This window comes from Lissotriton vulgaris, chromosome 5, assembly GCF_964263255.1.
Source record: "Lissotriton vulgaris chromosome 5, aLisVul1.2, whole genome shotgun sequence".
Classification (NCBI taxonomy): domain Eukaryota; kingdom Metazoa; phylum Chordata; class Amphibia; order Caudata; family Salamandridae; genus Lissotriton; species Lissotriton vulgaris.
In genome coordinates, this window is record NC_141693.1 from 42,094,679 (window position 1) to 42,111,063 (window position 16,385).

Sequence of the window (16,385 nt, forward strand, 5' to 3'; positions counted from 1 at the left end):
TTCTCCAGATTATGGGAGGATTGCCTGGGGTCTCGAGAAAAGGAGGAGGAGGAGAAACAGATTGCATACTGGTAAAGATTAGGGATATTACCCTTTATTGACTCTGTCGCTGTGCAAATGAAGTTGAGTATGCAAAAGAATATATTTTCCTTGAAAAAGGACCATGTAGTAATTTTTTCCGCCACTAGATGGCACCGACGTGTAGAGTTAAAGTCAAACAAACACTAATGCAATGCCTTTCTTTTCCTATGTTTAGGCGTTTTCTTTTCCTTTAAACAGACGGCGCCAGCATGAGGATGGTGAAGAGCGCTTTCAAGGACTTCAGTCCGGCAAGACACAAGTAGGTTCAACACGCGTTGTCAGTCCGCTATGAAATGGACTGGAATCGGCAAGACGCGAACAGGCTCAGAGACGCGTTGTCAAGGAGACGCGTCTGGCTTGAAGAGCGCGCGTCTGGCTGGAAGAGCGAGCGTCAGGCGATTGTCAAGGAGACGCGTCAGGTGGTTGCGTTGGCAACAGAGCGAAGCAGAGTTTAGCGCTGGCATCAATGACGTGGCGCGCTCGCGCTGGGAAAGACGTAGCAGCCTCCTCGAGCCTCCTCGTTAAAAGCCTCGCGCAAACACCAATGACATGACGCGCTCGCGCTGGAATGACGTTGTAGCCTCAACGTAATTAAAGTAGATTAATGAGCCATAAATTAGTTAAATTCGCGCAGAAAAGGCAGCGGACCACTTATCTTGCCAATGGTCTTCACCAGAGAGTTGAAACAGCTGCTCTTCATATACACTCGATCCACAGTGTACTGTCCACAGGAATACGAGGAAAGGAGAGGTAAGGCAGGTTCTTTTATCTTCTCCTAAGCAGCATCGTCGCCAACAAATTTGTGGTATTGAAGCTGACAGGACAACAGGATAGCTTGCAGAGTTGGTTTATTCAGCTTAGGAGAAGCACAGCGACAGGGAACAGGCAAAGCTATCAACTGCCAGAAGGCAACATTCTACTACATAGCCATAGAACAAACAAGCACAGGGGTTCCAACTACAGGTGCCAGGAAGGCACAATACAGTGAATACTACAGAAGTAAGAAGGGCACTTAACACTAAACCCAGGTGCAAAATGACTGTCCAGATAGCCAGGAAACAATATAAACTTAAAATAATAGAAAGAAAGGCTGCACTACTTTCCGATCAGTGGGAATCTCTTGTCGCCAGCGCGAATCTGGGGGGCAGCGGGCCTTTCTGGTCTGCAGTCAGAAAAAACAAGGGAAATGGGTAAAAAGCTTACACCAATTAGCTGCAACATAACTAGCAGTGTATGGGAGACCCATTTCTCAAAAATCTATGTAGCACCGTCTGAGGAGTTGAAGACTCCTACCCCAGGACAGTTGCGCGGCCTACAGATTGAAGCCCATGAAGTAGAAACAGCCATAAAAGAGAGCCTTGGAAACAAGGCGCCTGGTCCTGATGGTTTGCCTATTGATATCATTAAGCATAATCCAGCCCTATGGGCACCAATCCTTCTTAATGTCTTCAACAGTCTGCCATCAGCGGCTATGCCCGTTACCTGGGCAACTAGTATTATCGTCCCAATCTTCAAAAAGGGAGACAGGTCGGATCCAGTCAACTACCGCCCAATCTCCCTCTTGGATAACACCTTAAAAATTTTGGGACGAGTAATCTATAACAGGGTGCTTGAATGGACTGAAGACACAGACTTACTGGACCCGTGCCAGATGGGATTCAGGAGCGGGGTGGGGACAGTGGAGCAATGCCTGAACCTAAAACTGATAATTGATAAGTATAGCATCGCTCGATCATCCCCCACTTACCTTGCTTTTATGGATCTCTCATCCGCCTTTGATCTAGTGAATAGATCAAAACTCTGGACAATTTATTGAATTATGGGCTAGACGATGCACTCGTTGGCTTCCTGGCCTATCTCCATACTGATCTGAAAGCACAGGTCAGGATCGGGATGGGCGGAGAAGTTTCCGGAGCAATTGATATTGGCAGGAGGGTGAGACAGGGGTGCATTTTAGCACCCCTGCTGTTCATTATCTACATTAATGGGCTATCCAGAAGTCTCAAACAAGTAACTAGTGACGTTCCGACAATCCTGGGGAAACCCCTACCAGTGCTATTATACGCAGATGATGCAGTGCTCATGGGCCGCACACCAAATGCCCTCTGCCTACTTGTTCAAAGTTTTGTCCAATATATGGAGGGATTAGATCTGCGTGTACATTTAAAAAAATCTTTTATCATGTCATGTGGCCCCGGGAAACAGAAGCTCAATACCATACAGATAGGTACAGATAAACTCGAATCTGTCCCTACATTCCCATACCTTGGACTGGTTTTCGCTGCGAACGGCTCGTGGAGTGGGCATTTGGCCCACGCCACGAGCAAGTTCTCGAAAGCCACCAATTCTATTCTGAGCTTGCTCCGCCCGAAGAAAATAGAGCTATTTTAAAAAAAAATCAGATTACAGTGCCTACCAGTCGCCTCATATGGAGCTGAGGTTTGGGGGTTTTGAAGCAGCACATGCATACAGCGGGAAGAAAGCCGTTTCTGCAGGAAAATACTGGGCGCTCCAATCTCATCCTCTGATTACATTTGTCATAATGAATTAATTCTTCCCTATGTAAGCGACTTCATTAGAGCCAGACCAGCACTTTTCTGGATTAGGGTTTGGAGGAACAATTCAGCTACCCTCACACAAAATATTATAAAGGATTGCTTAAACTGTGATCATGGCATGGCGATTCCATGGCTTTCAGGAGTTTCCAAAACACTAAGCGCCGTGGACAGAGGCAATCTTTTTTCAGACCCCACCAGGATTGAGCCTAAGGACAATGTTGAGGTCAAACATGCACTATATACACTTTATAAATCTGAACGGATGGGAAGAGAGTCATCGAAATCAATTGTTGCAAAATACCTGGGAAATGAACTGTGTAGACAACCACTCCCGCCCTATCTCACCCTACCCATGACCAGCTGGGAGAGATCGCTCTTGTTCCGCTTAAGAGCAGGTTCAGTGAAATTTCTGTTGTCTTTCCCACTGGGTTATCAACACAGTACTGACTATAACCCATGCCCGTGTGATGGTGTTAGCCCACAGGATGACTTGCACTTCCTATTCCTTTGTAAATTTTATTTAAGATATATTAAATGGCTTTTAATCCCATATTTTAAGAAACGCAGATCTCTTTCGCTCAAGGAGTCCTTATAATGTTGGTTTCCCTGGATTCAGATGAATTAATTTTTCGCACTAGCACTTTTCTGAGACTGATAACACAAGTGCGCAAAATGATGGAAAATCCTTGAAATTAGCCTCATTAGAATAGAATTGTATTACATTTTAATCATGACATTTTCTGTACTGATGTGTAATGTAAATGAATTGTTTTTTATTGTGGTACTTTTATGAATTTTATGAAATTCGAATAAAGGTCTTTTGAACTTGAACTTTTGAACTTGAACTTGGACTAGTACAGTACACTTCTAGTACCTCTGTCACTTTGTGACACCTATTGCACTGTACTGACCAGTACAATATACCTTCTAATAGCTCTGTCACTCCGTACCTTCTAATGTAGTGTGCCTAATAGTACAGTACACTTCAGTACCTCTGTTACTCTGTGCTATCTAATGCAGTGAACTGACTATTACTGGATACCTTCTAGTACCTCTCCTACTCTGCACCATCCAATGCAGAAAGGTGCCTAGTGCTGTATACCTTGGAGTAGATCTATCACTCTTTACCATCTAATGTGGTGTTCTGTCTAGTAAAATATACCATGGAATAGGTCTGTCATTCTGTACGTCCTAATGGAGAGTACTGACTAGTACTGTGTACATCCAGCACCTCTGTCACTCTGTGACATGAAATGAAGTGTACTGACTAGTACTGGATACCTGCTAGTAGCTCTCTCACTCTGTACAATATAACCCAGTGTACTGACTAGTGCTATTTTCCTTGTAGTAGCTCTGTTACTCTGTGACATGTATTGCAATGTACTGATTAGTACCATAGACCTTGGAGTAGGTCTGTCACTCTGTACCATCTAAAGCGCTGTACTGACTAGTGCAGTGAACCTTCTGGTAGCCCTGTCCCTCATTACCTACTAATGCAGTGTACTGACTATTACTGTACATTTCTAGTACCTCTGTCACTCTGTACCATCTAATGCAGTATATTGACTAGTACAGTACACTTGTAGTACCTATCTTACTCTGTGCCATCTCATGCAGTGCATTGACTAGCACTGTATACCTTCTAGTACCTGTCACTTTGTGACATCTATTCCAGTGTACTGACTAGTACAATATACCGTCTAGTAGCTTTGTCACTCTGTACCTTCTAATGTAGTGTACTGAATAGTTCAGTACACTTCAGTACCTCTGTTTCTCTCTTTCATCTAATACAGTACACTGACTAGTACTGTAAACCTTCTAGTAGCTCTCCTACTCTGCACCATCCAATGCAGAGAAGTGCCTAGTACTGTATACTTTGGAGTAACTCTGTTACTCTGTCATATAACACAGTGTACGGACTAGTACAGTACACTTTTGAGTAGCTATTTCACTCAGTACGATCTATTGCAGGCTACCGACTAGTACTGTTACCTTTTAGTAGTTCTCCTAATCTTCACCATCCATTGCAGTGTACTGACTAGTACTATATAACTTGTAGTAGCTCTGTCACTCTGTACCTTCTAATGCAGTGTACTAACTAGTACAGTGAACCTTCAAGTAGCTGTGTCACTCAGAGCTATATATTGCAGTGTACTGACTAGAAAGAGATGCCTTTTGAGTAGCTCTGTCACTCAGTACCATCTAATGGAGTGTAATGACTAGTACAGTACACTTCTAGAGCTCTGTCACTTTGTGACACCTATTGCAGTGTACTGACTAGTACAATATACCATCTAGTACCTTTGTCACTCCGTACCTTCTAATGTGGTGTACTGACTAGTACAATATTCCTTCTAGTAGCTCTGTCACTCCGTACTTTCTAATGTACTGAATAGTCCTGTATACCTCTAGCAGCTCTCTCACTCTGGCCAATCTAATACAGTGTACTGAATAGTTGTTTTTCCTTGTAGTGGCTCTGTCACTCTGTACCATCTAATGCACTGTACTGAGTAGTACTGTATACCTTGGAGTTGCTTTGTTACTCAGTACCATCTAATGGAGTGTACTGACTAGTACAGCATACTTTGGAGTAGCTAGTACAGTGCCCTACCTGCTGCAGTGTTCAGTCTAATGTGGTGTTATGTAGTATGCTGTAATGGTGCAATGCAGTGAGTAGTGCAGTGAGCACTGAGTGTGTAATATGCTGTGTGATGAAGTGTGGTGTTAAGTAGAATTTCCTGTCTATTTAGTGCTGTTTGGTGTAGCTTGTGCAAGCTGCAGTGTAGTGTTTGCTGTGGATGAATGCACGCTTTAGTGTAGTGAGCGGTGTAGTGTGCAGTAGAATGTCCTCTATGTAGTGCTGTTTAGTGTAGCGTGTGCTGTAAATGAATGCACGCTGCAGTGTAGTGACTGCGAGCAGTGTGTGTAGTGCAGTGTAGTGGGCAGTAGAATATCCTCTATGTAGTGTTGTTTGGTGTAGTGTGTGCTGTGGATGAATGCGCGCTTTAGTTTAGTGAGCGGTGTAGTGCTGCACGCTTTAGTGTAGTGAGCTGTCTAGTGCTGCGCGCTTTAGGGTAGTGAGCAGTCTAGTGCTGCACGCTTTAGTGTAGTGAGCTGTCTAGTGCTGCGCGCTTTAGTGTAGTGAGCAGTCTAGTGCAGCACGCTTTAGTGTAGTGAGCGTTCTAGTGTCGCGCTCTCTTGCGCTGCGTGCTCCTTCCAGATGTGGTGTAAATCAATCATATGTAAAACAGAAGCAGTAATTACAGCCTTTCTTTGCGTCTTTAAATCTCTAATTGTGAATCTCTTCTCTGCAGTGATGGTGACTCTGGATCCTGACACGGCTCAGCCTCGCCTCCTCCTGTCTGAGAGGGGGAGACGAGTGAAAGACACCGGCACAGAACAGACCCTGCCGGACACCCCCAAGAGATTCACCTTCCTCTACCCCTGTGTGCTGGGGAGCAAGAGGTTCACCTCCGGCAGACATTACTGGGAGGTGCAGCTGCTGCAGGAGGGAGGGTGGCGTGTGGGGGTCGCAGCAGAGTCTGTGGACAGGAAGGGCTTCTTCCCACGGTCACCTGAGGGGGGAGTCTGGGCTGTGGAGAGGTGGTTGGGTCGGTACAAGGCTCTCACCTCCCCTGAGACCCGTCTGTCCCCTCGTGAGAAGCCCCTGAAGCTGGGGGTGTATCTGGACTACGAGGGGGGGCGGCTGTCCCTGTACAATGCTGACTCCATGGAGCTTCTCTTCTCCTACCCGCAGGCCCCCTTCACACAGAGGCTCTTCCCGTACTTCTGTCTCTGGGGAGGAGCGGAGCTGAGGCTGGTGTGAGAGCTGCAGGGAGCTTCAGACCCTCATCCTTCCCTCCCACTCCCCTAGAGGGGAGGAGCGGAGCTGAGGCTGGTGTGAGCCCCCCCTCGCCCCCCCTCAACTGTCATCCACAGTTCAAAGCCCAACATTCCAAAGAACCTTCCTCACAATGACCCTCTCATCTGTTTCCATGACAACCAGAAGCCTCAGTGAAACTATGTATCTCGTTTCCTTGTACATTTTTAAAACAAGGGCAGAGAATGTTTGCCGTGAATCATGCACCAAACAACATGTAACATATAATAAAGTCTCTGCAGAATCAAACAAGCATTGGCGTAGCCAATTGGTCTCGCATTTCAGACCTTATTAGTCCTTAGCCAGACTATTGGCTTTGGCAATGTTTCTAAGGCATGTTGTAGAGCAGTGTGGCTGCTGTGCTCCGTACTACAAACTTGGTGTCCAGTGCAGTGACGTGGGTCAGTGGCATGGTGTTGTGTTATAAGGTATGTGTTGGTGGGATGCATGTGGGTAGTGTGCTGGGGTGCATCTTTACAACAAAAATCACCAATTGTAATTAGATTAATAATGCTTGTCTGAAAACTATTGAAAGGGCATCAAGGGTAAATGTAATATGCATAGCTCCATGGCCCAATCTAACATGTTTATAATAGTAAAATACCGATTGAAAACAACGAAACTACCGGCCTCTCTGTAACTCTTACGTTTACTCTTTGTGTTTCCAAATTGTTCAATCCCTAACCACATCGATTAGCGGCAATTTCCCAGAACCTACAGTCACTCATTGCAATGATCTAGCAACTTTTTTTTTAAAATCTCTGAAATGCACTGTTCCCTATGAAGTACAATAAATAAACCAAATTCTACCCCAAAGAGAAAGACTCTGGACTCACCCACTGTTTACCTCACAAACTCCCCCTCCCATTACAAAATAAACTCTTCCAACACTTTTTAGTAAAGTGAAATCTAGTTCCGCTGTAGACCCCGCACCTCCCCACATACTCCTTCAAGGATACAGCCACTAGATACAACTTCCTTCTCTCTCACCAACGAACCTTAATCGCCAAAGTTACATTTACATTTTTATTGTCGCCTGAAAACCTCTGAACACACAAGGAAATGCTCTTTGCAGCAGGCATCTTAATCCTCTGCGAAACTTTAGCATAACTGGAAACAGCCATTGGATAAAACTCCGATCTGTCTCCTTCAGGAACATTAATTCCAAAGTTAACTTTACATTTTTATTGTTGCCTCAAAATCACAGCAAACACAAGAACATGTTCTTTGCAGCAGGCATATTCATAATTTGCGCTACTTTAGCACGAGTCAAAACAGCCTCAAGATAATACTTCCAATCTCTCTCTCACAGAAACATTATTTGCCAAGTTTACCTTTACATTTTTATTGTTGCCTAAAAACCTCTAGACACACAAGGACATGTTCTTTGCAGCAGGTATATTAATCCACTGCATCACTTTAACATGAGTCGGAACAGCCACTAGATAAAACTCTAATGTCTCTCACCAGCAGGAACTTTAATCGCCAAAGTTCCCTTTACATTTTTAATTTTGCCTGGAAACCTCTGAACACACAAGAACATGTTCTTTGCAGCAGGTATCTTAATCCTCTGCGCTACTTTAGCATGAGTGGAAACAGCCACTAGATACAACTCCCATCTCTGTATAGCAGCAACATTAATCGTCAAAGTTAACTTTACATTTTTATTGTTGCCTGAAAACCTCTGAACACATAAGGAAATGTTCTTTGCAGCAGGCATCCTCTGCGAAACTTTAGCTTGAGTGGAAACAGCCACTGGATAAACTCTGATCTGTCTCCTGCAGGAACATTGATTTCCAAAGTTAACTGTACATTTTTATTGTTGCCTCAAAATCTCAGGACACACAAGAACATGTTCTTTGCAGCAGGCATCTTAATCCTCTGTGCTTGAGTGGAAACAGCCACTAGATAAAACTTCCTATCTCTCTCTGGCAGGAAAATTAATTGCCAAGGTTACCTTTACATTTTTATTGTTGCCTGAAAACCTCTGGACACACAAGGAGATGTTCTTTGCAGCAGGCATCTTAATCCTCTGCGCTACTGCAGCATGAGTGAAAACAGCCACTTGATAAAACTCCCATCTCTCTCCAGCATAAACATTAATCGCTAAAGTAACCTTAAACATTTTTATTGTTGCTTGGATACCTCTGACCACACAAGGACATCTTCTTTGCAGCCGGCATCTTAATCCTCTGCCTCACTTTAACAAAAGTCGAAACAGCCACTAGATAAAAGTCCGATCTCTCCCCAGGTGGAACATTGATAGCCAAAGATACCTTTAAGTTTTTATTTTTGCATAAAACTCCCAACTCTCTCCAGCATAATCGCTAAAGTAACCTTAAATATTTTTATTGTTACTTGAAAAGATCTGAACACACAAGGATATGTTCCTTGCAGCAGGCATCTTAATCCTCTGCACTACTGTAGCATGAGTGAATACAGCCACCGGAAAAAAAACTCCCATCTCTCTCCAGCATAAACATTAATCGCTAAATTTACTGTCACATTGTTATTGTAGCCTGAAAACCTCTGAATTCACAAGGGCATGTTTCTTTGCAGCAGGCATCTTAATCCTCTGCACTAATTTAGCATCAATGGGAACAGCCACTAGATAAAACGTCCGAACTCTCTCCAGCAGAAGTATTAATCGCCAAAGTTACCTTTACATTTTTATTGTTGCCTGAAAACCGTTGAACACACAAGGACCTGTACTTTGCAGCACGCATCTAAATACTCTGCATCTCTTTAACATGAGTCGAAACAGCAACTGGATAACACTCTAATCTCTCTCTCCAGCAGGAACCTTATTTGCCAAAGTAACCTTCACATTTTTATTGTTGCCTGAAAAACTTCAAACACACCAGCACATGTCCTTTGTAGCAGCAATCTGAATCCTCTGCACTACTTCAGCATGAGTGGAAACAGCCACTGGATGGGGCCGTGGCTTGACCGGCAATGATGGCGGTCGTGTAGAGCGTGAGCTCCGACCAGCCGTCCTGTATCCTGCACTGTAATCCTGGCCCTGAGCATCTGAAGTGGGCGCAGATTGCGGCCCCCGGGGGAATGCAGGTCGACAGACTAGTCTTCCCCCGGGGTATTCGCGCGAGGACACGGCGGGCGGATGTGAGGTAGGGGGTTTAGGTCAGGGGTGGGAGGGGTTAAATAGGAGGTTATTTAAGGGGGACAGGAAGGGAACGACTTCCTTTCCTGTCCCCGGTGCCTCAGGGGAAAGTTAGGTTTTGTGTTAGGCGGTGTGTGACTTAGTTAGGCGGTGTGTGATTTGGGACGGGTCCGTTTCCCTGGTGTCCCAGGGCGACGTGCTGTGCAGGTCAGTTTCCGCGGCGCGGTTAGGCAGAGGGTGATTTAGCGGTTTTCATTCATTCTCGGAGCGGGAGCTCCGGGCGGCGAGCGGAGGGTGCCAAACGTCACGCATCTCGCGGACGTTTAGGTCGGGTGCCGATCCTCACGCATCTCGCGGAGGGTGTTTTTGGCCCGTTTTTCGCAATGGCTGTTCCTGATGCAGAGGCAGTTAGGGCTGCTTTGTTAGTTCTTGGCAGGGCTGGGAGGGCTGATCTCCTCCAGCCAGGGGTGCTGGACCAGGCTTGGGTGGGCATGACCCGCACGCCCAGGGCTGCGTCGGCGGGGGTGGCAGCTGTGGTAGCTGCCTGCAAGGATGAGCCTGCTGGGTCAAGGGATGGAGGGAACAAGAAGGGGAAGGCCAAAAAGGTTCAAGAGCTTCCGAAGGCGGGAGGGGGCAGTCTGGTTCTCCCGGCTGAGGCTGGGGCTACGGGGGAATTGGTCCAGGAGGGGTTTGGGGAGGCGGGGGGCCCCGAGCTGGGGGCGGTTGAGCAAGTGCAGGTGTCTGGGTACGGGGGGAGCGGTGCTGGCAGTGGGGGGGAGGACCCTGAGGAGTGGGAGGTGGCGGCTGGGGGCGATTTTGCCCTCTTGCTGTCGGGCGAGGAGTCTGGGGGGGAGGCTAGTTTCTCGGCTGAGGAGCAGCCGGTCGACCTGTCCAGGGGGCGTAAAGGAGGCGGGGGGTCCCAGGGTTCGAAGGGCAAGGGCCCCGCCAAGGTACAGCAGCGGGGTGGGGCAGGACGCGGTGCGGGTGGGGCTGTGGCACCCGGGCTCGGGAGCGGGAAGGGAGGGCCGGGGCAGACACACATGTTTGAACGTTGGGCCCGGATGACAGAGGAGGAGAGGGCGAGGGACCAGCGGCGGGTCATTGAGGAGTATGAAAGGGAGTGGCAGCGCCTGTGCGACGCCCGGGAGGAGAAGTTGGGTGGGGTGCCTGTGGGCAATGGGGCCCAGGCATCAGGGCGAGGCGGGGTGTCGGCCGTTGGCCGTGGTAGGGGGGCTCCTGGGGCACGCGGCCAGTGGGTGTGGGTGGAGTCTGCAGGGACTGCCTTGACGGATCAGAGACCTGGTGGCACCGGGGCCTCCTCGAGCGCATACGGCTCGGGGGGGGGAGGGGTCAAGCCAGCAGGGTCGGCTGGCAGAGGCCGGGGTGGGCCGGCGGGGCGCAAAACGGCCTCCAAACGCCGGGACGAAGATGCAGGGGGGTCCGCGGCGGCCTGCCCTCCACCGAGGGAGCGGGCACCGACCTTGTTGGAGTGTGAATTTACGCCTGGTATGAAAGGGAAGGGTGCTAAACGAGTCGTGACTGAGGTTGTGCCGCTGGATGTCCAAGATGAATGGTTGGATTACGAGGAGGATGAGGATGAGTTGGAAGAGGGTGAGTTGCGTGAGCCTGAGCGAGTGTGCAGGGCTAAAGGGGCAGCTACCAAGGTTGGTGCTTCTCAGGAGGCACGAGATGGCGCCGGTCGGGCCACCAGCGGGATGTCGAGGCCGGCGGACGCACGGCGACAGGAGCGTGGGGCTCCTGCGACTTTGTCAGGTGAGGGCTCTTGGTGGGACGCCTGGCTGGATGGGGGGAGCGGGGGGAGGAAGAAGCCCTGCCGGTCGGTGGGGGTGGGGGATGGGTCTGTGCGGGCTGGAGCCCTGGGTGATGGGGAGCCGGTGAAGGCTGTTGGGGGCAAGCAGGTCGCGACGGCCGGTGCGCAGACGGACAAGGTGGAAGATCTGGAGGGTGTGTCCGGGGTGGAGAAACTGAGGAAGAAGTTGCCATACATGGGGCTGGGTGTGCCTCTGGGGTCTCATTTGTCGGAGAAGACGAGGGCAAGGATTTGGAAACATGAGTATGTGGATGTGTTCAAGCTGTTGCACAGGGAGGTCCAGGCGAAGGAGGGGTCTAAGGAGGAGGAATGGGAGCTGACTAGGCGGCCGAGGGTTCCGGTTACTATGGAGAATTGGACTTCTGCCTTTCTGATTTATGCGAGTATCTATTGCGAGAAGCATGGGGATCGGGCTATCGCTTTGTTTAAGTACATGGACGTGATAAGGAAGGCACAGATGCACTTCGGGGGTTTCGCTTGTTGAGCTATGACGAGGAGTTCAGGGCTCGGGTCAGTGTTAACCCGGATAAGCCATGGGGGGATGTGGATCAGGAGCTGTGGCTCCAGTGGATGTCCTCGACGCAGGCGGCGGCGTCTACTCATACGGCCAGCGGTCTCCCGGTCACGTATCGGTCTTTTCAGCAGCGTCCCGCCCAATCTGGGGCGGGTAGCCATGGTGCCACAAGTGGTCATGGGGCCCAGCCCGTGTGGTCCGGGTCAGCGGGTCAGCAATACAAGCCGGTCGCTTCGGGAGCATGCTGGGGGTTTAACAGAGGTTTCTGCAATCGCCCCTCCTGTAAGTTCAAGCATGAGTGTTCTAAGTGTGGGGGACGCCACCCGGTCACGCAGTGCCTCACCCTGGCTTCGCCGTCAGAACAGTGGAAATTTGCCAAGGGTAGGGGGCAGCCTGGGCCGAAGGGCCCGTACTCCGGTTAAAGTGGAGGCCATGGGTCCATGGCTCTCCCGGTACCCTGATAAGGAGGCGGCATTGCGACTGTACTGGGGGTTTGTGGAAGGATTTCGGATTGGCTATCAGGGGCCCAGGGAGAGGCGGTGGGCTGAGAACTTGCGGTCAGCTAAGGAGTTGCCGGGGGTGGTGGCGTGTAAATTGGAGAAGGAGGTGTCGGAGGGCAGGATTGCGGGTCCTTTCTCGGAGTGGCCCTTGGCGGATCTCATCGTGTCACCGTTGGGAGTAGTGCCCAAGAAGGAGCAGGGGGAGTACCGGTTGATCCATCATTTGTCCTGGCCGGAAGGCGGGTCGGTGAATGATTTCATTGCTGAGGAGGACTCGAAGGTGTTGTATGCTTCGGTGGATGATGCCATTGGGTTGGTGCGGTTGTGTGGGAGGGGGGCGGAGATGGCCAAGTGTGACATCAAGTCGGCCTTTCGGCTTCTTCCCATTCATCCGGCGGATTTCTCTCTCCTGGGTATGCAGTTTGATGGGGCCATTTTTGTGGACATGGTGCTGCCGATGGGTTGTGCGATTTCCTGCGCGCTCTTCGAGACTTTTAGCTCTTTTTTGCAGTGGGCCTTTGTGGACCGCAGTGGGCACCGGCTGGTGTCTCACTATCTGGATGATTTTCTGTTTGTGGGTTCTGGACGTTCGGGTGATTGTGGTCAGGCACTGAGGCAGTTTCAGTTGTTGGCTGAGGATTTTGGGGTGCCTTTGGCGCCGGAGAAGACTGCGGGGCCCAGTTGTTGTCTGACGTTCCTCGGAATTGAATTGGATTCGGTGGCTTGGCGGGCGCGCTTGCCGGCGGGGAAGGTGGTTGAGATGCAGGAGGCTTTGAGGAGTGCGATTGCGGTGCAGAAGCTGGATTTGAGATCTGTGCAGCGCTTGCTGGGTTTGTTGAACTTTGCCTGTAGAGTGGTGAGGGCGGGGAGGACTTTCTGTAGGCGACTCGGCATGGCCATGTCGGGCGTGGCCCTCCCACATCACAGGGTCAGGATCACGCTGGGGGTCCGGTCGGACTTGCGGGTGTGGCTGGTCTTTCTCGAGGATTTCAATGGTGTGTCGCTGGATTTTGCGCGTGACAAGATGGTGTGGCAGGTTCAGCTCTACTCGGATGCAGCAGGGGCGGCTGGTTTTGGAATTTTCTGGGACGGTCGCTGGTGCGCAGAACGATGGCCGGATCATTGGCTGCGGCAGGGCAGGAGCATTGCTTTCCTGGAGTTCTTTCCCTTGTTGGTGGCGTTGCTGGTGTGGGGCCCGGAATTCATGAACAGGTCTGTGTTGTTTCACGTGGACAATATGACGGTGGTGGACTTGGTCAACAACCAGAAAGCGAGAGATGTGAGGGTGCTGCGCTTGCTGCGAAGTTTCATGCTGCTATGTCTGCGTTACAATGTGCTGTTTCGCGCGCAACATGTGCCTGGCGCGAGTAACGAAATTGCTGATGCGTTATCTCGTTCGCAGTGGCTGCGCTTCAGAGAGTTGGCGCCGGGAGCGGAGGCTTGCAAGACCAAGGTGCCGGAGGGTATCTGGGCGTGGGGGGAGTGAGAGTGGTGGGGTTGGTGGAACGGTCGCTGGCGGTGTCTACCAGGCGGGCGTACAGGTTGGCTTGGAATGAGTTTGGCGAGTCTGTGGGTCTGGGAGCTGGGGTGTTGGGTTTGCCGAGAGACGAGTGCGAGAGGCGGGTTGTGCGCTTTGTGCTGGACTGCATGGATAAAGGGCTATCACAGACAACGATTGCTGGCAAGTTGGCGGGTGTGTCTTTTTACTGCTTGTTGTACTTGGGTTTTGATCCGGCTAGTTCGGATTTACTGAGCAGAATGTTGAAGGGTTGGGGGCGGGTGCGGGCTGAGTTGGGGGGCGGGGAGTTGCCCAGGGAGGCAGTCACGTTTGACCTTTTGAAGTTGATTTTACAGGAATTGGGTTTTTGTTGCTATGATGAAAGGGAATTGGCGCTTTTTCGCCTATGCATGATCTGGATGTTTTTTGGAGCATTTCGGGTGTCTGAGCTGCTTGGGGCGCGGGGGGCTCCGGGTAGGCTGTTTGATGATGTGCGGGTGGACGGGCTTCGTCTGGGCATTTGGTTGGGGCGGTCCAAGACTGATCAGCTGGGTCGGGGTAAATGGGTGTGGTTGTCGGTGAGTGGGTGTGCGGGTGTGTGTCCGGTGAGGGAGTGGCTGTGTTTTCAGCAGAAAGTGCAGCGGACAGAAGGGGAGATTTTTGTGCATGTGTCACAGAAGCGTTTGACGTCGAGTCAGTTGTTGGCTGTGCTGCGAATGGCTTTGCGGAGGCTGGGTAGGGACCCGGCCCGTTTTGGCACGCATTCCTTTCGAATTGGGGCGGCTACTGCGGCGGCGGGTTTGGGTTGGTCATGGGAGGAGATCAGGAGGATTGGTCGCTGGAGGTCGCGGTGCTGCGAACGCTACGTGCGTAAGTAGGGGAGGGAGCGCTACGCTTGGACGGCGACGCTGCTTGGCGTAGTTTCTTGTCTGCCTTGGTATTAATACCTTTTTCTTCGTAGGTTGCGTTCGGGGGCCAGGGGCCAAGACGGTCACTTGGATCGTGGGACACTCGTTTGTTCATTGGGCTTCGAGGTATGCTGCCAGGCAGGTGTACGGTCGTAGCCTGGGCCTGAGGAGCAGCCATCATGAAGTGCATTGGTGGGGTAAGAGCGGGATGAGATGGGGTGAACTGTTACCTTGGCTGACAAAGAAAGTGTCGCAGCTGGGCTGCCCGGATTTGATCATCATTCACCTGGGGGAAAATGATTTGGTGAGACAATCGGGGGTGTCATTGACCTATTTGATGCAGAGGGACTTGGAGGTTATGAAGAACAATCTGGCTGGCGCCTGCATTGTGTGGACTGCTTTTGTGCCAAGAAGGATTTGGAGGGGTGCACTTAAGCCTGCGGCTGTGGAAAGGGCCCGCAGGAAACTGAATAGGGCCATGAGCCTTTTTTGCGCAGATCGAGGGATTAAAGTGCTGGCTCATGACGGGCTCCAGCTGGAACAACCTCTTCTTTTCAGGGACGACGGCGTGCACCTTTCTCACATGGGAAATGCATTCTACCTTATGGAGCTGCGGGACTTGATTAGTGGTCTGTGGAACGAGTCCATCTGGTGCGTGAGAGTTTGAGTTCGAAAGGTGCACGCTTGGTGGGGCAGGTAACCGCCCTCCGGGGGTTCCCTGGGTGGCGGGAACCGGGAGGGGTGGGGAGTCCATGACGGGCAGAATCACCCTTACAGGGAGGGGGTTACAGGCGCAGGATGGGAGAGAGTGGTAGACGGGAGTGCGATGGACAGAAATGACCGAGGAGTCGGGAAGTGGAAAGGGGGAAGTGAATGGGATGCAAAGAGGTTGTGGTGTGATTTGGGAATGGATGGTGGAGCACGTGAGTGAATGACGGTTGAAAGGCAGAATGTTGGGGGGATTGTTAAAGTTGATAAGTTGATAATGTTATGTTTTGATAATCTGTCATGCCTGTCCTAATAAATGGCCTTTTACGCAAAACTGATGCGTGGAGTGGTTCATTGCGCGATGCGGCCCCCGGGGGAATGCAGGTCGACAGACTAGTCTTCCCCCGGGGTATTCGCGCGAGGACACGGCGGGCGGATGTGAGGTAGGGGGTTTAGGTCAGGGGTGGGAGGGGTTAAATAGGAGGTTATTTAAGGGGGACAGGAAGGGAACGACTTCCTTTCCTGTCCCCGGTGCCTCAGGGGAAAGTTAGGTTTTGCCACCCGCCCACCCTACAAGGAGAAGGGTTTTTGGGTGCGGTGTTTTTTCTGGTTGCCGTGTTGGGCAACGTGCCAGTTTAGGACAGGATGGCAAGGGGGAGACGTTCCGGGAACCGGGAGGGGTGGGGAGTCCATGACGGGCAGAATCACCCTTACAGGGAGGGGGTTACAGGCGCAGGATGGGAGAGAGTGGTAGACGGGAGTGCGATGGACAGAAATGACCGAGGA

General features: G+C 50.6%; 1 protein-coding gene across 2 annotated transcripts in view; it reads left to right on the forward strand.

Annotated features, from left to right (window-relative positions):
- LOC147710079 (butyrophilin subfamily 2 member A1-like) overlaps positions 1-6,566 on the forward strand; it is a 552,967-nt gene extending 546,401 nt beyond the window's left edge. For both annotated transcript variants that reach the window (XM_086920785.1, XM_086920786.1), the window contains one exon: positions 5,954-6,566. In XM_086920785.1, coding sequence (XP_086776911.1) covers positions 5,954-6,465 — 512 coding nt within the window. In that variant the 3' untranslated portion in view covers positions 6,466-6,566. The remainder of the gene's footprint in view (positions 1-5,953) is intronic.
- Positions 6,567-16,385: the final 9,819 nt, after the last annotated feature.